Source organism: Tetrahymena thermophila (assembly GCF_000189635.1).
Source record: "Tetrahymena thermophila SB210 genomic scaffold scf_8254475, whole genome shotgun sequence".
In the NCBI taxonomy this organism is placed as follows: domain Eukaryota; phylum Ciliophora; class Oligohymenophorea; order Hymenostomatida; family Tetrahymenidae; genus Tetrahymena; species Tetrahymena thermophila.
Genome location: NW_002476250.1, coordinates 353,382 through 376,273, shown reverse-complemented (window position 1 = coordinate 376,273; position 22,892 = coordinate 353,382). Strand labels below are relative to the sequence as shown.

The 22,892-nt window shown below is 23.3% G+C and overlaps 7 protein-coding genes across 7 annotated transcripts; 3 read left to right on the top strand and 4 right to left on the bottom strand. All coding sequences in view use genetic code 6, as the record gives it.

The window, feature by feature from the left end:
* Positions 1-404: 404 nt before the first annotated feature.
* TTHERM_00420670 (tetratricopeptide repeat protein) lies at positions 405-3,957 on the bottom strand (the record flags this gene model as incomplete). The annotated part of the gene is made up of 8 exons (XM_001033322.3): positions 405-471; positions 523-611; positions 670-907; positions 961-1,212; positions 1,402-1,886; positions 2,059-2,679; positions 2,845-3,153; positions 3,319-3,957. The coding sequence occupies 8 exons, from the start codon at positions 3,955-3,957 to the stop codon at positions 405-407; spliced, it is 2,700 nt and encodes an 899-aa protein (XP_001033322.3).
* A 599-nt stretch (positions 3,958-4,556) lies between these two features.
* On the bottom strand, positions 4,557-7,876 carry TTHERM_00420650 (tubulin-tyrosine ligase family protein; the record flags this gene model as incomplete). The annotated part of the gene is made up of 9 exons (XM_001033320.2): positions 4,557-4,581; positions 4,656-4,746; positions 4,836-5,497; positions 5,555-5,696; positions 5,761-5,882; positions 5,946-6,776; positions 6,965-7,241; positions 7,299-7,478; positions 7,546-7,876. The coding sequence occupies 9 exons, from the start codon at positions 7,874-7,876 to the stop codon at positions 4,557-4,559; spliced, it is 2,661 nt and encodes an 886-aa protein (XP_001033320.2).
* A 231-nt stretch (positions 7,877-8,107) lies between these two features.
* TTHERM_00420640 (CRAL/TRIO domain protein) lies at positions 8,108-9,534 on the bottom strand (the record flags this gene model as incomplete). The annotated part of the gene is made up of 5 exons (XM_001033319.2): positions 8,108-8,249; positions 8,309-8,559; positions 8,828-9,055; positions 9,108-9,406; positions 9,453-9,534. The coding sequence occupies 5 exons, from the start codon at positions 9,532-9,534 to the stop codon at positions 8,108-8,110; spliced, it is 1,002 nt and encodes a 333-aa protein (XP_001033319.2).
* A 572-nt stretch (positions 9,535-10,106) lies between these two features.
* On the bottom strand, positions 10,107-13,343 carry TTHERM_00420630 (hypothetical protein; the record flags this gene model as incomplete). Its single annotated transcript, XM_001033318.2, has 4 exons — positions 10,107-11,620; positions 11,680-12,191; positions 12,257-12,631; positions 12,703-13,343. 4 exons carry the CDS (start codon positions 13,341-13,343, stop codon positions 10,107-10,109), a joined length of 3,042 nt encoding a protein of 1,013 aa, XP_001033318.2.
* A 1,270-nt stretch (positions 13,344-14,613) lies between these two features.
* Positions 14,614-16,146, top strand: TTHERM_00420620 (macro domain protein; the record flags this gene model as incomplete). Its single annotated transcript, XM_001033317.3, has 1 exon — positions 14,614-16,146. One exon carries the CDS (start codon positions 14,614-14,616, stop codon positions 16,144-16,146), a length of 1,533 nt encoding a protein of 510 aa, XP_001033317.1.
* Positions 16,147-16,847: 701 nt separating this feature from the next.
* Positions 16,848-19,885, top strand: TTHERM_00420610 (BNR/Asp-box protein; the record flags this gene model as incomplete). The annotated part of the gene is made up of 8 exons (XM_001033316.3): positions 16,848-17,138; positions 17,203-17,339; positions 17,402-17,575; positions 17,641-17,708; positions 17,764-17,904; positions 17,960-18,699; positions 18,757-19,188; positions 19,244-19,885. The coding sequence occupies 8 exons, from the start codon at positions 16,848-16,850 to the stop codon at positions 19,883-19,885; spliced, it is 2,625 nt and encodes an 874-aa protein (XP_001033316.3).
* A 1,001-nt stretch (positions 19,886-20,886) lies between these two features.
* Positions 20,887-22,374, top strand: TTHERM_00420600 (flavin-binding monooxygenase-like protein; the record flags this gene model as incomplete). Its single annotated transcript, XM_001033315.3, has 1 exon — positions 20,887-22,374. One exon carries the CDS (start codon positions 20,887-20,889, stop codon positions 22,372-22,374), a length of 1,488 nt encoding a protein of 495 aa, XP_001033315.1.
* Positions 22,375-22,892: the final 518 nt, after the last annotated feature.

Below are 22,892 nucleotides of genomic sequence, written 5' to 3'. Positions count from 1 at the left end.
ATTTATTGTATTTTTTTGAGATAATTCAGATTGAAATTTTAGTTTGATAAAATTTAAATGATTGATTGATACACATATTTAGACAAAATAACTTTATAATATATAATAATAATAGGAAAATTTAGTTTAATTTAATTTATATATATGGCAGAGATTATTTCTTGTTAGTTCTTAGTTAGTAAAATAAAAAACAAATCATTTGATATTCAGAAACTTTATTTAGTGATTAGTTTTATGCTTTTGAGAGAAATATTTGGTTAATTGCAAATATTTAATTTATTTTATTTTATTTGTTTGCTTGTTTATTTATTTATTAGGTAATTAATTGTTTTAAAATTTAAGAAAATTAGAAAATAGAAAGAAAGTAATTAATCAGTTAATATCATTTATTTATAATTGTTATATCAATTCTATTTCTTAGTTTTTTAGTACATTTTTAAATCTTCTTCAGCTTTTTATTTATTTTATAAGCTATTTGAAAATTAAATTATTATTTAATTCATGTTTAAAATCAATATTTACTGTTAGAAGCATTCTGATCTGTATTTATAATATTCAGAAACCTCTGATTTATCTATTTTCTCAATAACAGAGTTCAATAAACTTAAAGCCTATTTTATAATTAATAAAATTCATATTTTAATCTTAAAAAAAAAAGTTCTAAGTTACTTCTTCATATTTTTTTAGATTAAGCAAGCAAACACTTAGACTCTTTTACAATTTTAGATTATCTTTATCTTCTGATAATAATTCCTTTAAATCTTTTTCAGCTTCATCAAATTTGTTTAATTTATTATTGCAAAATGCTCTGTTGAATAGAGACTGTTTTGATTTACCTATAATTTCTATTTCTTTATTAATGTAATTTATCGAGTCCTCATATTAATCTAAATCAAGCATGTTTTTACTATTTTTGATAAATTTAATTATTACTTTATGTGAATTAAGAAGTTGTAATACCTTAATAAGCGGAAGATGTTAGGATCTTTGGGATTAAGAGTTGAGGCATGTAGAAGATCTTCAGTAGATTCTATTAATTTTCCCATCAATTTAAAGGCTTTACCACGGTAATAATAAAGGGCATCTATGTTATCTTTAATCGAAATAGCATTTGATAAATCTTCACTTGCAAGCTTATATAACTCTAATTTTATATAAAGCTAAGCTCTCTTTGCTAGGCAGTATATGCTTTGAGGCTCTAATTCTAAAGCTCTTTTAATTTTTATTATTAATATGGAATATTATTAAATATTTGTAAAAATAATAATAACTATCTATGATTAAAAAGTAAAGAATTAAGCTATCAAAATTTTTTTATGACATGATCAAATAGAAAAAAAATAATTAATTTTGAATTTGTATGAATAAAAAAGTAATTTAATTTAATTTATGTAATATTACTTATTGTATAGTGTTAATGCTTGCTAAAAGTTATTATCTATGAAGTAAATAGTTGCTAGTCTGCTAAAGCAAATTTATGCTTAATTTGTTCCTAAGTCTATAGCCCTTTGGTAATCATGTTTAGCTCTCTCTATTTCATCATTTTTTTCATAGCTCATGGCTCTTGAAATGAGCACAGAAGAGAGTTTGCTAGTCTAAAAATCAATGCAAAATGTATAGTCCTTGATAGCTTCTGTATGCATATCTAATTTTTAATAGGTGTTTGCCCTATTGAGATAGAAATCGCTATTGGTATTGTCTAGTTCTATGGCTTTAGTGAAATCCTATAGAGCTTTTTCATACCTCTTTAGCTTATTTAAGCTTATACCTCTGTTAAAATATGCAAAAGAACATTTTTCATCTATTTCTATAGAGCGAGTATAGTCTTCACATGCTTTTTCATATTGTCCGAGCTTATCAAATAAAAATCCTCTGTTAAATACGGCCTTTTTTAATTGACGAATAAATTATTAAATTTAGGAAATTAATTTTATATATTTTTTATTGGTAGCTTTTTTTTGCTGAGTAATTTACATTCAATAATAGGAAATGTAAACTAAAAAACAATAATTCTAAGTATTTTAACAAAATATTTTATTCTCAATTTTGAAAATTTACTTTTAAGAAATCTGGTTTAAGTGATAATGCATGAGAATACAATTCAATTGCTTTCCAGTAATCTTTCCTTTATCTTGCACAAAATCCTTTAGTGAAGTAAAAATTAGCTTATTCGTTAATCCTTTCCTCGCTGTCAGTGTTGCTGGTCTATTTAGTGATATCTTGCTATTCAGTAATGCTACCTGACTTAATCTTACTAAATGCTGATTAGTGTGCAATTTAATTAGATTTATTTTCTTGAATAGGCGATTAGCACTCACTGCCATTAAAAGATTTCACCTACAAACCAGTTTGAAGAAATTTTTATTCCTTGTTAACTTGATCTGATTGACTTCTCTGCAAATTTTAATAAGAATTGTCACTCTTCTATTTTGAATGAGAGCTAACTATTTAGCTTTAAAGTTTCTTTACTTCTAAAAATGGACTATTGAATTAGCTAAGCTTTTAATCACTTCCAAATTGAAGTTCTTCTTTTTCTAAGCGATCTAAATGGCATGTTTGGGAACTAGTTGTGCTTTTAAAGTTTCTTTTTAAATTGATTGAAAGATTCAGCATAGATGTTTTTTCTATGTCCTTTTCAAGAGCATCTTCGTATTAATCAATAGCCTTAACGTAGTCACCCTTTTATTATATAAAATTCATATTATAAATTAATATAAGAAATGATTAGAATAATCTAAAAAAGTCTACATGCATAACTAATAATACTAAGAAATAAATTAAAAAAGATTAATTTTACGAATTTCAAAATCCCCTTCTAAATATAATATAAACTTAGTTATTTACCTTTATGTTCCAACAAGAAGCTCTTGCAAGTGCTGCATTTACATTATCCGGATCTATGCTTAGAACTTTTTCAAAATCAATAATTGCTTTTTCTATTTCCCCTTTTTACATGAGCGCATTTCCTCTTGAAAATAATGCAAATGTATTTCTAGGTTCCCTACTTAAAATATACTAGCAGTCTTTAATAGCATTTTCATAATTTCCAGATTTTAAATATAGCTAAAATCTTTTTTGGTAAAGCTTAATGTTTGTGGGATCTTACTCAATTTTCTCTGAACATATCTTAATCATTTTTTCATTCACCTATTCCTTTTATTATAAATTTTTGTTTGAATTGAGTAAATTTGAATTAATTTAATTTTTATAAGGCTTGCTCTGATCTTTGCTGAAAGTATTTGCTTTTATTGCTTTCAGAATAACATTAGCTAATTTTGTATTCTTTGTTTCTTGGAAAAAAATGAAAAAATAGTTTACATTAGTTGTTCCAAATATCTGACTTCCTAGTTCTGTTATTGTCCAGTTAACTTGACTCTGACTAATATTTGGAATGGAATTGATTGTGCTAATTTACATAGATTTTCCATTTTAAAAGAATTTAGGAGTTTAACCAATAGCTTATGGAGATTTTTAATTAGTCATCGGATGGAAATGTACCATGCTTGAATTTCCTTCTATTTTTTTTTTACTAGAAACTTAACCATTTTAGCTTAGGTTGCATTAAGACAAATTTAAGCTACTTTATTTATTTAAAACCCTTTATTATTTTTGTTCCTTATCAGGCGAATCGTATTCCTTTTTTTAAACTTACTACTAGCTTCTTATTTATTAGCTTACTTGGCTAATTTTAATCTTTGGAGGACTATCAGTAGCCTTATAATTTGGGCTAAGATATTTATGGCTCGAAGATTAGCGCTTGCTTTAATTTTAAAAATGATAACCTTCTCCAAAATTAATTTAAACTGTTTTGCTCTTATTGGGAGATTGCCTTTAAAAATGGTCAGTATTTTAACTATTATTAATCGCAACTTTATTCATTTTGGTAAAGAAACAATTTACTTTTTTATATCTATTTTCCTAAATTTTCAATTAATTATAATAATTTTGATTAATCATCAATAAAATATCTCTCTCTACTCTACCATAGATTTTAGTAAATTGCAATTTGTAATACTAAATATTATTGGTTCATTTGATTCGTTGATTTTTAAAAGTAAAATTTGTAAAAGTTTTTAAGTTGGACGAATAAAAGACAAGCAAGTAATCAAGCTAGCTACCTTGCTATCAAGCATATAAATAAATAAATTGAAAATAAATCACCATTAATTGATAAATAAATAATTAATTGAATAATATTCTGGTATGTTTTAGAATACTAGTTCAAACAAAATTGAAATATTTTGATAATAACTAAAAAATAAAAAATCTTAATTATTTTTTATTTAGATGTAATTTTCTAAATTTGAGTAAGAAAATTAGTAATTAATTATTACTAAATATATAAATTTATTTAACAATATTTTAACTAAAATTAAGTCAATTACATTGAATAAAATAGATTCAGTGAGTTAATTATTTGCGTTACTAACTTTATAAACAAATTTACTAGATTGATTAATATTATACTTTATTAAAAATCTAACAGTAACTCTCTTTTTCACATTTAAGTATTTAAAGTTATCTATCACTAGATTAGATACTATATATAAATAATATCATTCTAAGTAGTTAATCTCTTTCCTATTTTGATTAAAAATAAATGAATATGATATTAATTAGAATTTTAATAATTGAAATTAGGAGGATTTTATTACCAATTATCTATATCCCTTAATTACACATTTTAAGATATTATTTAATATCTTTCTTTCAGATAATTGTCTAATGTGATTGCAAATGTTTGATCTAAAATATATTTAAAATTTATTATTTAATTATCTTTTATTTATTTTACACTATTTATAACAAATTAATGTATTTATTTATTTATTTACCTAACAAATCTGGCAATGTTGAATTCAAAAACTCTTGTGGGTAGTTTTCAAAAGCCTAAACATAATTAATACCAGCTAGATAGGGATTGTATTGCTAATCAATTAAGTAATCAAATTCTAAAATCATTAAAGATCCTTCTTTCTTTTTTTCATTAATTCTATATTTTATAGATTGCATAGATAGCTTTACTATTTTTTCCATTTCCTCCTTCATTATTTGAAAATCATTTGTAAATTCTATGCTATCTTCTTATTCTAAAGCTATACTTTCATTTAACTGTCTATCAATTTATTCTTCTTATACACTCAAATTGGGTTACTCTTTTTCTGGTTTCTACTTTTCAACAACATATATTAGTCCTTGCTACTTTAATAAGCTCGTCTAATATGCTTCAAACTCTTCCCAAGAAATATATTCTATAGCTTGCTCTTAGTCCTCTTACTAAAGTTAAAATTCTGATAAAATTTAATTACTTGAAATTATTTTATTTTAAGAAGAAGTCTAAACTGGTTATTTAATTTCTATATTTGTAATTGTAGCTACTTTAGGAGCTATAGATCCAGTTTAGCTCTTTTAAACATTGTCTTGTTAAACAACAGCGCTTTTATTCTCATTTTTATCTACTAAATGTCTATCAAACTAAAGCTAAACTATCCCTTTACTAAATTAATTAATTAATTAAATTAATAAATAATATTATATTTTTGATTATAAATACGTATATAAATAACATTTCAGGTCCTTGCTTAATTATGATAGCAACACCCATCTTTTGGCAGTACATTTTTTATTATTAACTAATAGAGGATCTTCAAGGTATTTTTAAATTACAAATCGATAAGTCCATGGAAATTTAGGGTCTATTATTAGAGTTTTTTTCAAAAAATTATTTTTGTTATCAAATTTAATTGCTAAATAAAATACAAACTGTCTTCTATATTTGTTGATGCTCTCTACGATACACATTTATGCATTCTTTAAGAATTTTAACAAGTTTTTCATGAGATTTTATTACTGTAGAGCAACTTTTTAATTTTTTACCCATTCTAAAATATTTATAAATTACAATAATAAAATATTTTTTAAAATCCAATAAAGTGTTTATTTACCGCTGAACATCGATCTGCTTCACAATCCAAATATTTTTTTTACGACTGATAAAAGAAGAAGGAAACGATGTAAAAAAATTAGGCATTTACACATTCATTTGTTTATATTTAAAATCTCTATCACTAACTTTAACTTATTCGCTATTTTTTGTCATGTTTTATTTAATTTCATTAAAGAACTCTATGATTTCTGAATAAATAGTTTCAAAAGAACCTCCTCGATTTGCAAAAGTATCACCTTAAGATTTAATTTTAGAAAATAAACCAAAAAATTGCTTTAAATTTTCTATAAAATCTTAATTAAACATATCTAATATTATAGTAGGAGGAATTATTTCAACTATTTCTTTGAGTTCAAAATCCTTTCTATTTAATAGCAATTAGTTATCTGCATCTTAATCTTTAAGATTTTGATTTTAAGAGTTTTTATCTCTCTTTTTTTCTTTTTCAGAACCTTTAGTTCCTTTCCTCGAGAGCTTGCCTTCTTTTGTTCTCTTTTTTGAAATTTTGCTTTCACCACTTCCTCCTTCTTAATTTGTCACTTACTTTTTAATTTTTCTATTATTTACCAGTAACAGAGCTTGCATTTCAAACATATATTTAAGCTTAATTTATTGATGATGACTTACAATATTTTACCAAAATATATACTTGTTCATTAGTTCTTCTTCAAATTGGAAATGGTTATAAATTAAAAAATTATCTTTATTACTTTAAGAATGTACTAATTATCTATTTTTAATCTTCACAGCTTTAACAAATTATTCATTATTTTCCTTCATAAAAGAAAGCATGTTCATAAATATGATATTATTTATTTTATCAGACCATCTTTATTTTAAAACACAAATTAAATATTATTTTATTGACTCATAGAATGTAATTTTTACAAATAAAATCTCCAATAGTTTATAATATTTATTGATAGATTTGTATCTTCAAATATCTTGAATTATCATAATTTATATATATTTAAAGTATAATTTGATTTTTAAAGTTAAATTTTTAAAATTTTATACTTAAAAACAGGGGTTCTTTTCTTGTTTGCCTAATTTGCATCAACCCAAAATTAGGATCTATTATCTAAAGCTTATTTAACATATTTACTAAGAATGCTTTTATCAGAAATCATGTAAACAAGTTTTTTATCTTCTTCTTATTCTAATTTTTAACTCTCTAAAAAAGACTACTCTAAAAATGGTAGATACCTACAAATTTGATTATCAGGTTCTTTTAGCAATTTACTGATATTTTATGGAGCTTGAAACGTTCTGACTCGAATTGCTGAGCTTTTTTCTATTTTATATATAAATAATTTCTCTGCATTTAATAACAAAAAACTCATTTAATTACAATAATATTTCTAAGGTTTATAGTTAATTTCATCTATTTTTTTCAAACTCTTAATACTATTTTGAGAGTATTGTAATTTAACTTGTTCACTAGACATAAATATTTAAGTTTATTCAGAGCCAACTGGCTTCAAATTTTATATATGTTTTTAGTATTTCGATTTAGAAGTAGGTGTCTAATCTTATTTTTAAAGTTTTGAATAGAATTTATTAACAAATCTAAAAAGTAAATTAAATTCTAATTATACATTTATTTAAAGGAGAATATGGTCTTTAGCTATTATTAGGACTCATTGCATAAATTTTAGTTACAAGGCTATTATCATTAGGAGAAATTGATCTAATATTTGTATTACTGGAGTTATTATAATTAATTCCTAGCTCGATCACCTTGCATAAAGCTTTTGTATCTAGCTTGTAAGGTTTTTATAATATGTTATCAATTACTTTTAGCTTTTTACGCTCTAAAATAAAGCTTTTTGAAGTATTAGGAATAGGGCTTAAGCTTTTTAATTGAATTTGGTTGCACTAATTACAATTGATTGGAGAAGTAACTTCTTAAATAAAATTATTTAACATTTTGTTATTAGAATAAGAAAAAGAAAAGGAGTAGAATCAATTATTTGTTTAAATTCTACCAATTAATTAATTAATTAGAAACAAATATTTACTTTATTAATATAAACACCACTAATAATAATTAAATTTATTAACTAATTTATTAATTAATAAGACCAAGAAACAAAGAAATAATCTTTTAGATGAATTTCACCTTTAATTAAAAATTAAAATTTATCTGACCAAACATACTCATTTAATATACTCTTAACAAATTTCGCAACCCTATAGCTCTTTATTTTAATATTTTTTTTTGTATTCTTCTACTGTTATTAAAAAATCACTTTCATTTTCTCCTTCAGCACAAGTTTCTCCTTATATAACTTTTGGAGGCCTTTTTAACATAAAATTTATATGAATCAGCAAATTATAAATAATAAATTGAATATTTACCATGAAAATTCTTTAAGATCAGCAGCACTTCCACCAAATTTAGCTTCAACTTGTGATTTATTACAATGCTTAAAAAGATCTGTTGGAGTATTTTATTTAGAAAAGTTCACTTTTTAAATAGTGTTCTCTTCTAAGAAAATCTAAACAGCTTTCCAAGGTACCCAAATAGAATTAGGAGTATTTACACAATATAGCTTATACATTCTAGCTCTGTAATTAGATTATAAAAATCCAATCATCTTTTTAAATGACTATTTTTATACATAATTTTTAAAAATATTTTTAAAAATAAATAAATTAAAAAACTTTAAATTTTTGTATTAAAACTATTTAAAAAGTTTATTTTTTATATTCAAAAATTATTTTTAATAAAATTCTTTTTTATGAGAAAATGATTTTTGATATTCCCTTTAATAATATTGCATATCTAGTTATAAGCAAATATCAGTTTATGAAAATATTGATAAAAAATATATGTAGAACAAGTTAAATTAATTGATTTCGAAAAGAATTCAATACCATCACAGGGAATGAAAAGAGTCCCATTTAGTTGAAGTCTAGAATAATAACCCAATTTTCAATTTATCCTGGTAATAACATATTATTAACGACGACCTCTAAGAAAAAGGAAACACCTTTGATAAGACTATCTTCACTCATTTTTTTAGTATCTATTTTATATGCATTTAAAACCATAATAGGTCTATTTCTGTTATCACGACCGTGCAAGTAGAGAATACCTGATTACTATTTTTAAATATTTTTTTTATTTAAGTTAAAAATAGCATTTTTTTAATACCAAAAATTAGATAATTTCATCATCTAATTTAATAGGTAAGCTACTTTTTCTCCAATCATTATGCTAGCTTATATTATTTATTGCAACATTATATTTCCATCCGCTTGCTTATAAAAAGCGCATCTTATTTGATTTTGTCCAAACCTATTTATCCTACAAATGCTTTTATTCATCTCCACTATCTATCAGTTATTTTTCAAACTTTTCGTATTCTTCCTTTTCAAATTGAGTTATTGTGACGGGTCCATCAAAAAATAATCTCATTAATTTTTTTCCTTCTCCAATGTACTAATCTTTTTCTATTTTAATGGATAATAAGCTTATTTTATAAAACATTTTATTTACCCTTAGGAAAGTATAAATAAGCCTTTTTATTTGGCTTTAAAAAGGTGTATGTTAAAGGGTCTTCTAGTTTTAATTACTCCATGAGTCAGTTTATCAATTTAATCTGTTTTGTATCTTTAATATTAAATTTATTTAATAAAGTTCTATAATAAAGTTGAATGTTTTGGCTAAAAGTTTGGATTATTCAAATTATTCTGTAAATATAGATTGTTCTATTTAGTTTTACGAATGAATATACATACCATCAGTAAAGCAAAAGATATGCTTCTAATTAAATTATAATATATATTTATTATAAAAATATCGACAAAAAATTTTTTTAATAAATTTGGTTCTTAAATTGAATAAAATGATTTTTTTTTGTAAAATTGACTTTTAATTGGATAATAAATTTATTAAAGTTAACATAAATTTATATTAATCAATCTTATTTAAAAGTAGATTTTTTAATTATTTATGTAGTTTAATCAATGTCATTTTCTAATTGTAAAGTGTTTTATTTAAAGTGTTAATGATTTTCTTTTAGCTTAGAAATATTCGATTAATAGTTTTCTTGCTAGCTCTCTTAAGTTTACTATTCTTGTAGTTAAATTATGTAGTTAATTGCTTTTTATTCTAATTTTATTAAAGTTAACATAAATTTATATTAATTAATCAATCTTATTTAAAAGTAGATTTTTTAATTATTTATGTAGTTTAATCAATGTCATTTTCTAATTGTAAAGTGTTTTATTTAAAGTGTTAATGATTTTCTTTTAGCTTAGAAATATTCGATTAATAGTTTTCTTGCTAGCTCTCTTAAGTTTACTATTCTTGTAGTTAAATTATGTAGTTAATTGCTTTTTATTCTAATTTAAATAAGTATTTAAACACTATTTCTTTTATTTTTTAAATATTTTAATTGCTTTCCATAAATTCTTCTTATTCCTCATCTTCTTCATATTCATCTTCTTCATATTTATCTAGTTATTCTTGTTTGTTTTCATGTAATTGCTCTTCATCATAGTCATCTTCATTTTCATTTGTTTTATTCTTTTCTGATAGCACACTACCATCATTTTTCTCTTTTTATTCTTAATCTCCAGCATCTTATTCTTCAAAATCATCTAATTATGATTATTCTTCAACTTTATTATTCTATTAACATTCTTAGTCTTATTTCGATTAATCTTCATGCATTTATTATGTTTCTTATATACTTTTATTTTATTTTTCACTTTAAGTTTCTTAAATTTATTCATCTTAGCTTTTATCTCCATTTTGATTTTTTTGATTAAATTGTTAGTCGTTAATTAAAGTGTTTTATTCTTAAATATTGGTTCCATTTTCTATTTATTTTTAAAAAATATTTTCTTATGTATTCATAGCCTCTTCCAATTATTTATCTCCTTTTGCATTCTTTAGATTTATTTAATTTTAATAAATTTAAACTATTTCTTAATCACTCAAATTCTCATTTTAACTTTGTTAATTTAACTCTTATTTGTTTTTTATTTCATTTTCTTCTTTTTCTTTTAAAGTATTTTATTAATCTATTTTTTCTTTAATGTCTTCTAATTTATTTTGCTTACTAATTTCATCTTTATTTTTTTAATCAACTTCATGAGCACTATGTTAACAATTTTCCTCCTATTAACCAAAGTTTACACCTGTGTCATTTTTATAGTCTGTATTCATTTATTCTTTACTGAATTATGAGTCTTTTCTTTCAGTCTTTTATACTTTTTGAGAAAAATCATCATCATTAATTAACAAATTTTATTATAAACCTTCTTTTTATTCAACATTAGAAAATAATGAACAAGAACTATTGACATCACTTTTGATAAATTCAATTTTAGAAAGGTTGTTTATTGTATTCTTTTTTGTGTTATGTTGAATTGTTAAATTTTGTTTTTTCATTTCATGTTCATTATACATTATTTCAGTTTTTTCTAGCGAATAAACTTTTTTGTGTGTATCATTAAGGTTTGATTTATTAATACTGATAGGTGAGTCTTAATTAGATTTTTTTACTTTTTTCAAATCTTTTGAACCTGTTTATGCTTCTTTAGGTATTTAAATTTTATGAGAATTCTCAATTGCTTGCTTTTATTGTAGATCTCCTTTTTACTCCTCTTAGATATTTTCTTAATTTATTTATTATTTATCATTGGATAGTTCATAGTCTATTTTTTTAATAAAAAAAATACCTATAAAATAAAATTATTTCAGATTAAATAATTACTTTATGAATTTTGAAGTTTCTGTAAATTCTCTTAAGATTGCTCTTCTTATTATGTTCCAGTTTCGTTTAATGTTTCTATTTAATTCTAAATTTATCCAGTAGGTTTACTGGTGTTATTCAATATTAACCTATTTTTTTAATTAGGCTGTAAATTTGAATTTTATTTAGGTGATAAAGAATTTTAATTCTTGTTATTAGCAAGTTTCAGATTTGAATAAACTGTTTTATAAGGAAGTTTTACAGTTTTAATTTTCATATCACAAATTAATCCCACACCATTTTTCGAATTTGAATTTATTTCTTATTCCTATTTTCTTTATATTGGTTTTAAAAATGAGGAATTATTTGTTTATTGATCCCTTTCTTAACTTTTTTCATTTTCATTTCTATTGCTAAACCTTACTTTAACTGGACTTGAAACCTAAGGATCTCTAGTTTTTCTTTCAAAATTAGGAGGCATGCTTTTAAAAATTTCACTGTTTTCTTCCTTGCTATCATCATTTGTAAGATTTCTATTATATTTAATTCATTTATTATTTAACTAATTTTTCCATATAAATTTAAACTCATTTATTACTACGATTTGATTAAAATATTTTGCTCTTCACCTTGCAAATTAGTTTTTCTTATGTATATATTATGATCTCTTAACAAAGGAGAATTTGCTCTACCATTTTAGTATCTTGGGTTTGCTAAAGCTTTAAATTTTTCATCTTAATTTGACTATTTGTAGAAGTTAGTTTTAACAACATAACTCTTTTAATCTTTTATAATGCCTTTTTTATCATGATTTTAGATAATAGGAGGTAGATTCTTTATTGGATTTAAGCTTTTATCTTTTTGAAAAGAAGAATTGATGACTTAAGGCTATTAAGATATTTCATCATTCCTATATTCTAAAGGCAATAAATAATTTTTCATTCTTGGAGAATTAGATCTTGAGCTATGCTAACTATATTGTTTATTGAATAATATTTTTAATATCTAAAAGATATATATCCTTTAAAGTTAAAAAAATTTTACATGGGAGGAATCTTAATTCCATTATGAGCTCTTGGAGAAGAAGGAGATGACTTCTTACCTTAATATTATTATGAGCTTATCATTTTTACATTTAACTGTTAGGAATCTCTTAAATTTGAATTATCTTAATCATCACTCTTCAATACAGAGTAATGGATGACAACTTTATTTTAAATTTTCTCTTAAATTATATTTTTTAGAGTGTAAATTATGCTCCCATAATGAGGCCAAGCTGAGCAAGTAATCTTTGAGAAGATAGTCACATTAAAAATAGTTATTTCAAAAGAGCCTATCCTTGGATATTAAACTGGTTTATTTTGAATGATGTCTAAAAAAGAATTAATGTCCTCTTAGTTGAATCTGTTCTCTAGTTTAATTAGGTTATTTGGGATTAAATTCTTTTCAACAGTGACATTTTCAATTTCTTTCTCTATTAGTGACTTCACTTATAAATTATATAATGTTAATAAGATAATATTATTATCATGGGCAATCAAAACTAAAATACTCTAGTTAAAGTAGAGTTCATATTTTTCTTCTTAATGGTGAGTAAACCACGAATGAAGCCCACAATTTTAACAGCATTCAATATTAATTATAATGGACTAAGCGCTTTCATCCTCTTCTTTAAAAGAATTCATAATTTACTATAGATATGGTTGATTTTAACTACTATAAAAATAACTTGTTAAAAAATTTAATTATCAAAGTAGAAATAGATTAAAAGCAAATTTTTGATAATTTTTTAGTGTAAAATAAAAGAAGATAATTATTTTTATTTTAATTTAAATGTAACCAATTACTATGCAAAATTTAAATAATATTTAATAGAAATTTAATCGTTAAGTGTAAAAAATTTTAACCAACGATTGCAGAGATAAGTTAACTACTTTTGGATCATAAATAATAATAATATAAATTACTTTAAGATAATTTTAGATTTACAATTTAAAAAGGTTAGAATAGATTAAATTTAAAATTAATAATTTCTTTAAAATTAAATTAATCTTAAATACTTTTATTTTTTTAATAAATTTCTTTTATTAAGTTAATGAAAGAATTAAAAAGTGAAATCATGAAATTTAATTGCTAAGAATGTAGATATAACTTGATAATAACAATTTAATCATATATCATTCAATATGGTTTAATGTGGAATACCACCATTAAATATTAAAATTTTCCATTACATGATTTTTTGTTCTTTAATTCTTCGAAGATATTTTTCACTCAAAATTAATATTTGTCAAACTATTCTCCTTTAAATAAGCTTAACTTTACTTTACTTTCATACATAAAATGAGCTATTATCAAAGAATAATTTGGCTTATGGTAGCAAAGAAGCAATCAAGCAAAATCTTTTACAAAATTAAAAATAAAAAAAGGAAATTAAGTTCTCGATTAAAAATCAAAATATCAACAATCAATTTTCAGTATTATTGTTTGAAAAAAGGGTGATAATGAATAATAATTAATTTATCTTCAAATACAAATAATTGTCAATTAATTAATTTATTTATCAATAATCCTAAATACTCTCCAAAGATATTAATTAAAAAAAAAGTAAAAATTTAAACTAAAAACACTCTATTATATATATACATTATAATAATATCAAGATTTTTAGAAAATTATAAAAATAATTTTGAACTTAAAATAATTTTCTGAATTAAAAACTCATCGCTACAAATAATAGATTAATAAGCTTTGCATTCCTTATTTAATATTTAAAATTATAGTACCTCTAGAGCATATTTATAAATAAAATTAATAACAAATAAATTATCTAGAAACATTTATTCTGAAATAAAAATAGTTGCTAGAAGCTAAATATTTGATATATAATTCTGCTTTCAAAGATAAAATTACAATCTGAAGGTATTTAATAGAAAGAACTTTTGATTTAAGTAAATGGGTAATCTTTGCAGATATGAGGATTCATACCAAAAAAGCAATAGCTTAAGATTTTCATAATCATTTTCCTAATACGATGTAGAATAAGTGAAGATAAGCAATACAAATTTGACAGTTGTTAGTTTAGATATATATAAATATTTAAAATTTTAGAAGGTTGATGCAATATTGTGTATTCAAGATAGCCACTTAGAGTTTCCAGATAAGGTTTTCAAGAATTATGTGGGAGATTCCGTAGTAAAAGAATGTAAAGAATATATAAAACTACATGAAGACCTCATTCTGAATAAAGTTATGCATACTAAAGGTGGAAAAGCAAACTGTAAATACATAATACACGGTGGTTATATAAAGGATACAAATGAAAATTATGATGGTGATAATCTTAGACGTTTAATTACTGAATCTTTAACTCATGCAAGCGATATTCTTGAGTGTCAAACAATTTTATTGCCTTTAAATTAATTAAAAACAAGAACAGTGTCAACTTGTGCCAGTGTAATTCTAGCTTGTTAACATTATATATTAGAAAACCAAAATAATAAATTAAGAAATATCATATTTGTTGGAAATTAGCATGAGGAATAAAGTATTAAACTTTACAGGTCAGCTTTGACTGCAAATCAAAAAACAGAACTATTTGATCATAATGGCTTTGAAAACTCTTATGATGAAATATAAAAATTTGAAGAATTTCCCAACTCTAATGACATAAATGGTAAAAAAAATGAGAGAGCTGAAAGTAAAAAATTAGCATCATCATCATGTGCCTAATTAGATTTATAAAATTATTAAACTTCCATAAATAAATCTTTAATCCGTACAAACAGCTAATCAAGTCAAATAAAAGATCTTAATACTAGTCAATTGAACAAATCAGGCAAATAAGCTTAAAAAAGCAAGTTGTATTAAGAAGATCAATAGATGCAATTTGGTGAATTTGAAGTTTAAACAGACACTGAACAAGAGTAATAAGGATCAAAAATTCATAGAACTAGTTAATAAAGATAATAATCAAGCTAAAATTTAGCAACAAGGTATCATTCTTCTTATGAATCTGGCATTTAAAAAGAAATGAATGTAGAAAAGACTAAATCAATGCTAAAAAAAGAGCTGGATCATTATAACAATCCTTTTGAAAATCAGATTAATTTTGAAGACTAGCATTAACTTTAATAAAGCATGTTAAAGGCAAAAAAAAATAGAAGTAAAAAAATGAAAAAAGAATTAATGTAAACTAATATTACAGTCGGAAAGGACGAAGATGAAACCTTAGAAAAAGATGAATAATTTTATGATAATATTGTTGAAGACTCTTTCGATTCTCAGTCTGGATTAGGCAGCTAGTAAATAACATCATTATTAAATAATAAATAATAGTAATACCAACCAATAGATAGTCTTTTATATAATGTAAAGCTAAACTTAAAATAAGACAGCAACGATATGCAGAATTTTTTTATTAATTCAAATAATTAAAGTCACAAGTTTGGTTCCTCATCATATTAAAATATTTAATCAGATGTATGAAACAATGATCAAACTAACTGAGTTTAACATAAAATGAAAATTTTGTAATATAACTTCAAAATAAATTTTAGTTAAATCAAATTAAATAATTTAACTTAAATTAATAAGTAAATAAATAAATAAATTAAAATTCTAATCTATATAAAATTATTTGTAAATTGTTTATATTTAAATCCTTATTGTTAGAGTAAACTTAAATCTAAATTAAAAAATTACTTTAAAAAAGCAGTATCCTAAATAGCATATCATTAAAAAACGTTTATTCCTTATAAAATTTTAAAAACCTAATCCGAAAAAAATTAATAAAGTTGATTAGCTTTTTCAAATCAAATTGCTCAGCAAAGCGAAGAATTTTAGTATTAAAAAAAAATATTATAATCTCGTTAAATATTGTATTTTTTTAAAGCTATATTTTAAAAATATCTATTATCATTCATGATTGATTGATTGGTCTGAAATTTAAAAACGTAAAAATTAATCCTTGTTTAAGAAGAAAAAATATGCTAATAACCTTTAGATTTGTTTTTTCTTTTTCTTTTCTACATCTAAATAGAAAATTTTTGATAAACTTATTGTTAGTTGAATTTTTCTTGGCATGAGAAACAGACTTAGTTATTAAGTGATTAAATATCTTTGAAAGATTTTAAAATAATTAAAAAATTAATTAAAAAATTGAGAAAAAGTATTAATATTTAGACTTAATGAAAGCGTACAAGCATTTATAGCTCATAGGTATTGTATTGCTTATTTCAGCTCTACAGTTCACTGCAACAGCTAAATAGCAAGATATTTCTTTTAGCAAGAACTTTCTTGATTCTGAAATAGTTGATGTCATTTGGTGTGGCACCGACACATAGAATGACTAAAACGTTTTGGTTCAAACTGATAGTGGAACCATTTATAGATCTTAAAACAAAATGGTACACTTCGAAAATATTAGCGATAATCTTGTTAATGCTGGTATCAAATATGTAGCTGATAATAGTTAAATAGTAAGTTTTACATTCAGAAAAAGGTTTTATTACATTTAACTTTATAATAATAATCAACTTAAAGGTAGAAAGTGAAGTTATTAGAATGATAAGAAGTCAAGCTAATCCTAATGTTATTGTTCTTTAAGGCAAAAATGAAGTCAACTGGGTAACAAGAGACTGCGGTAATACATTTAGAGCCTTTTCAAGAAAGAAAGATAGGTAAATTTTACAAGAATTGTTAGACTAGAAATAATTTGACTGAATTTTCTTTTTTATTTAAGAATAAACACATTTAAGTTGCATCCCAGTTAAGAAGCATGGATGTTAGCAAGCACTAATAACGTTTGTGCCAAAAGCTAAAAAGCTCCATGCTTTTCTTTTGCTATACTATGGTTAAGTAAAGATTTAGGAAATAGTTGGGAGAAGCTTACTCAATATGTTTACAAATTCGAATGGTAAATTTCAAAATAATAAAGACAAAGCTCATCACTAATTTATTTTAAAAATAAAATCAATTTAGGGGTAATTTAAACTTTACTAATAGCTAAGTTCCTCAACAAAGAATATTTTGGGTTTAAGAAGATGGAAGTAATCTAATTTTTAAAATAAATTCAAAAATAGCAAATAAAATTTTAATAATTAGATAAGCAAAACCAAAATAGATATGGATTGCATGAAAAAAGAAACTTTTATTACAGCGATGACTTTTTAGCTTCAAAGAAGCTACTCATGACCAAAGGAAATGTCTTTTACATTGATTATAATTACCTTTATGTTGTTCAACGTAAATATTTTTATTCACAATACTTAGCGAATTTAAATATCTTAAAATAAATTAGTTTTAGAATAAAATTCATAGCAAGTTAACCTAAAAGTTGCTAATCCTTAAGACTTAGATATTAAATTAAGGGATGTTTAGTTAGGCGAGAAGCTGTAAAACCATAAGTTTACAATTTTAGATACTCGTGAAGGATAGGTTTTCTTAAATGTAAATCATTTAGGTTCAACATCTCCTATGGGTACTCTTTATATATCAGACTCATTAGGTGCTCGCTTTTCCTCAAGCTTGTAGGGTCATCTTAGAAGTGAAAATGGTGATACAGATTTTGAGCGCTTACATGGAATTTATGGAATTTATATAGCAAATGTTTATGAATAAAAAAGAAGAGAAGAGTTTGAGAATATGTATGCAAGCGAATAAAATGATGATGATGAAAATTAAGGATAAGACTCCAAAAATAAAAAAAGCAATACATCAATTAAATAGGATAAAAAAGCAGTAAAGATGAAAGATTTGGTCACCCAAAAAATATAGACAATGATTACTTTCGATAAAGGTGGTATGTGGAGTAGAATTAATGCTCCAACCACAGACTAGGAAAACAAAGAAATTAAATGTGGTGACAACTGCTTCTTAAATATACATTCTAATTCTAATGACTTATATAATTCATTCTACTCATCAAAAAATGCTGTAGGTTTAGTTTTAGCAAATGGAAATGTTGGTAAGTATCTTTCACATAGTCCAACTCAAGTTAATACTTACCTTTCAAGAGATGCAGGTTTAACTTGGAAATAAGTAATTTAAAATTAAGATTTAACTTCATATTTATTTATTCTTTCAATGATTTAAAAGATTAAAAGAGGAGCTTATGTTTTCGAAATAGGTGATCATGGTTCAATAATAGTTATGGCTAAAGATAAGGATTATGGAACCACTAAATTTATCGAATATACTTTAGATGAAGGTATTACTTGGAACCAAGTTTAAATATCAGATACTGATATCGAAATAGATAATATAATAACAGAGCCATCAAATACTGGAACCTCATTCATGGTTCTTGCAAAAACACTATCAACAGATAAAAAATAATATGGATTAGCTATAACAATAGATTTTGCTAATCAGTTTAATAGAAACTGTTCTGGTGCAACAAGTCCAGATGATCCTGATTCTGATTATGAAAAATGGATACCTCATAGCTATAAATCATCTCAATGTCTCTTAGGTTAGAAAGTGACTTACTCACGTAAAAAACAAGAATCTGTTTGCTTAAATGGAGAAGTAAAATATTTTAGATATAAAAAAAAAAAATTAAATTAGTAAATTGTAACAAAAGGATTATGAAAGACAAATAGAACTTTAAGCATGTGTCTGCTCTGAAGAAGACTGGGAGTGTGATATCGGCTATATTAGAAATGGATAAAATGGTCCATGTGTAAAGGATGGAACACTTAGTGATGAAGAATATGAAGGAGTGATCCCAGAAATATGTACTGATTATTATTAAGTAAGTAGAGGTTATAGAAAAATTCCTTACAATACATGCTAAGGAGGTGTAAATTATTCAGCGGAAACTAGAAGATGCCCTGGAAATTCAATTTTTAGCTTTAATACTTTAAAAAATTTGATTCTTTTGATTTTAGCTATTGCAGCTATTTATTATGGAATTCAGTATAAGAGTTAACTCTCTAGCTTGTTAATTTACTTAAGTTCTTTGATCCCTCTAATTTATTCTCATCGTAAAGATTATATTGACTTTTCCAAAGCAAAGTCAGACCATGAAGAAAAGGAAAATAAATTTATGAATCTATTTTCATTTAGCAACAAAAAAAATGTTAATCATTACAGCAACGTAAATGAAAGTGAAGATTATGAAGATAGTGAAGATCATTAACATCTTAATAACCAAAATTACAATCATTTAAATTAACATAACTATTTTACTGATAACCAAGATGAAGAGAGTCATTATGATTGAATTTAATTAACTAATTGATTTTTTGTTTTTTCATAAATTTCTTTGTAGATTAATTTAATTTAAAAATAATTTTAATAGTATTGATTTTTTAATAATAATAATAATAATTTATTTATTTACTACCAAAGATTTTTAGTTAACATAAAAATTTAGATTATTTATAATCAAGATAATTAAAAATAAATACTTAATCATGATTCTAGAATTTTAAATAACCAAATTAAAAAAATAGCAAAAAATAATATATTAATATATTGATGAATAATCTTATAAATGAACAGTCTTTTGTGAAATGCGTATTTAATTTATAAAAGGCAAAATGTAATATATCTTAATAATATAACAAATAAAGCTAAATAATAATTCTAAACAACTATTTTTTTGAGTTTTTATAAATCATTAAATTCACAAAATGTTTAACTTGAAATAATAAATATGTTTTGAAAAAAATAAATTTTGAAAATTTTTTAGAAAAAAACCCAAAGCTTTTACAAATATTTGATTAGGGGAGGGGTTAGTTATGGAGAACCTACTTTAAATAAAATTTATCAAATGAAATTAATTTTTCTTCCAAATTTTGTTTAAATTTTCAAAAATATATCTTTTTTAATTAGGGGTATTAAGAAAGCAGTTTTATGTAGAAGATAATTATTGTTTGAGAAATTTGATTTTATTTACTACCTTTATTATTTGAGTAACTTAAAAATCAATCTAATTTAGCTTGAAAATTTTGATTTAAATATCAATTCTGTAATTTTTATTCTATTAAACTTCCAGAAACTCAGATTACTTTTGAAATGGCATATTGAATTTGTCGTAAATCATAAGAAACTATTTGGATTTTTTATAATTTCTAATTCTGACTATTTTTATGGTAAAAACATAATTAATATTTAAAGCTTTAAGTCTGTTTATGTTAAATTTAAATTACTATAAATCCAAATTCTAAAATATATATAATATAAATTTTAAGATAAAAACATAAATAATTTAAAAAGTAAATGTCTGCTTTCAATCAGTTAAGAGAAGATTAATATAAAAATAACTATTCTTAAAAAAGCGTAATAGTTGTAGGAGCAGGACCGTTAGGTATTTTATCTGTGAGGTATTTATCATAAGAAACAGATCTTAATACTATTTGCTTTGAAGCTAAAAATAATATAGGTGGCATGTGGTACTTAGATGATTATGACAGATTAGATAGCGAAATTAACACCTCTAAAAATGCTTTTATACGTGATAATGGATATGTCTAAAGCTCACTCTATGAGAATTTAAGACTGAATAGTGTTAAAATGAAAACTATGTATAAGGGGTATCCTATTCCTAAAGAATTCCATGAATACATGAAATAGGATGAGTTTTTATAGTATATGAGAGGATTTGCGGATAACTATGGACTTAAAAATTATATATCTTTTGAAACTTATGTTAATTATGTCAGACTTGTTGGGAATATGACCTAATCTGAGAAAGAATAAATTCCAATTAACTTAACAAAAAAATTTTTAGTTGAAGTAGTTTCATACAATAATTACGAAAAAGATGTCAGACACTTTTAGGCAGATTATGTAATTTGTTGTTCGGGACATTATTCAAAGCCAAATATAATTAAGATTCCTAACTAATAAATATTTGAAGGCAAAATTGATCACACCCATCACTTTCGTGAACGCGATGGAAAATAACTTGCTAACAAAAATTTAGTTATTATTGGATAAAATACATCTTGTTAAGATATTTTCTCCCTTCTGCTTTTTGAATCTGAAATAACTCCTAAAAAAATAACAGTAATAGGTAGAAACAGTGTTTAACACTTGAAAAATGCCACTTCACTTTAAGAAGTTATTAAAAAAGGATTAATAGAATTCATTTAAGATGAATGCCAAGAATTCAATTCAAAGAATTCCTTATTGCTTAAGAGTGGTAAAATAATAGAAAACATTGATTCAATTCTTCTTGCCACAGGTTATCAATTTTGTTTCCATTATTTAAATAAGTTCAATCATATAGATAATTGTATAGAATATTATGAAAATAACAGATCTATTGGTCCTCTTTATAATAAAATAATATCAATAAACGAACCTAATTTAATTTTCCTAGGAAGCATAAATGGTAGCAGCTAACAGCACTATGAACGCTAAGCTATTTATTCTACACATTACATCCTTGGAAAATTAACACTACCAACCAAAGAAGAAATGATGCAAGATTTTGAAGATGAATTAAAAAAAAATGGAGGTAAAAAGGGATATCTTGGAATACTCAAGCTTCCAAATTTTACATCTAACCATGACTAATATGTGAAAAAGTTATATAGAGATATGAAAGGTATCGAATTTGATGATGAGTTATAATAGACTTGGTTATTATATGCAAAACTTTATGAAAAGCATTCTAATGCTGGAAACTATTATGAAATGAAATTCGAAGATCTAAGCCAAATGCCAACACGTGACTATGTTCCTAAATTAGGACTTTTCTGATATTATGATAAAATAAAAATTGTATTTCTAAGGAAGGATAAATTACTAAAAATTTCATTTTTATTCAAACTTTAATAAAAAATTTTAATTAAAATAAATATTTGCATCTATATACTTACATTTATTTTATTGTTGAAAAAGATATTTTTGTAAATTAATTTCCAGCAAAACTGATTAGCATATTATAATTAATAATAATAATAATAAAAATATAAAGCGTACTTAGAAGAAAAAAACTTTATCAATATTATTTAATTATATTTTTGTAATCTAAGACCTAAATTTAGTTATTTATTTATAAATTTGATCTTACAAAATTTTTAAAAATTCTTTCAATTATTTTTTTTCTGAAGATGATATTATAAAATTATTTATTTTTTTAATTTTACATCATAAAATTTATATAAACGTAAATCAACTTTATTAGAATTAAAAGCTAAAAGATAAAATAGATATTTTATATATAAAAAATAAACTTATTTTAGTTAAAATTAGTGAAAATCCTTGATAAAAAATGT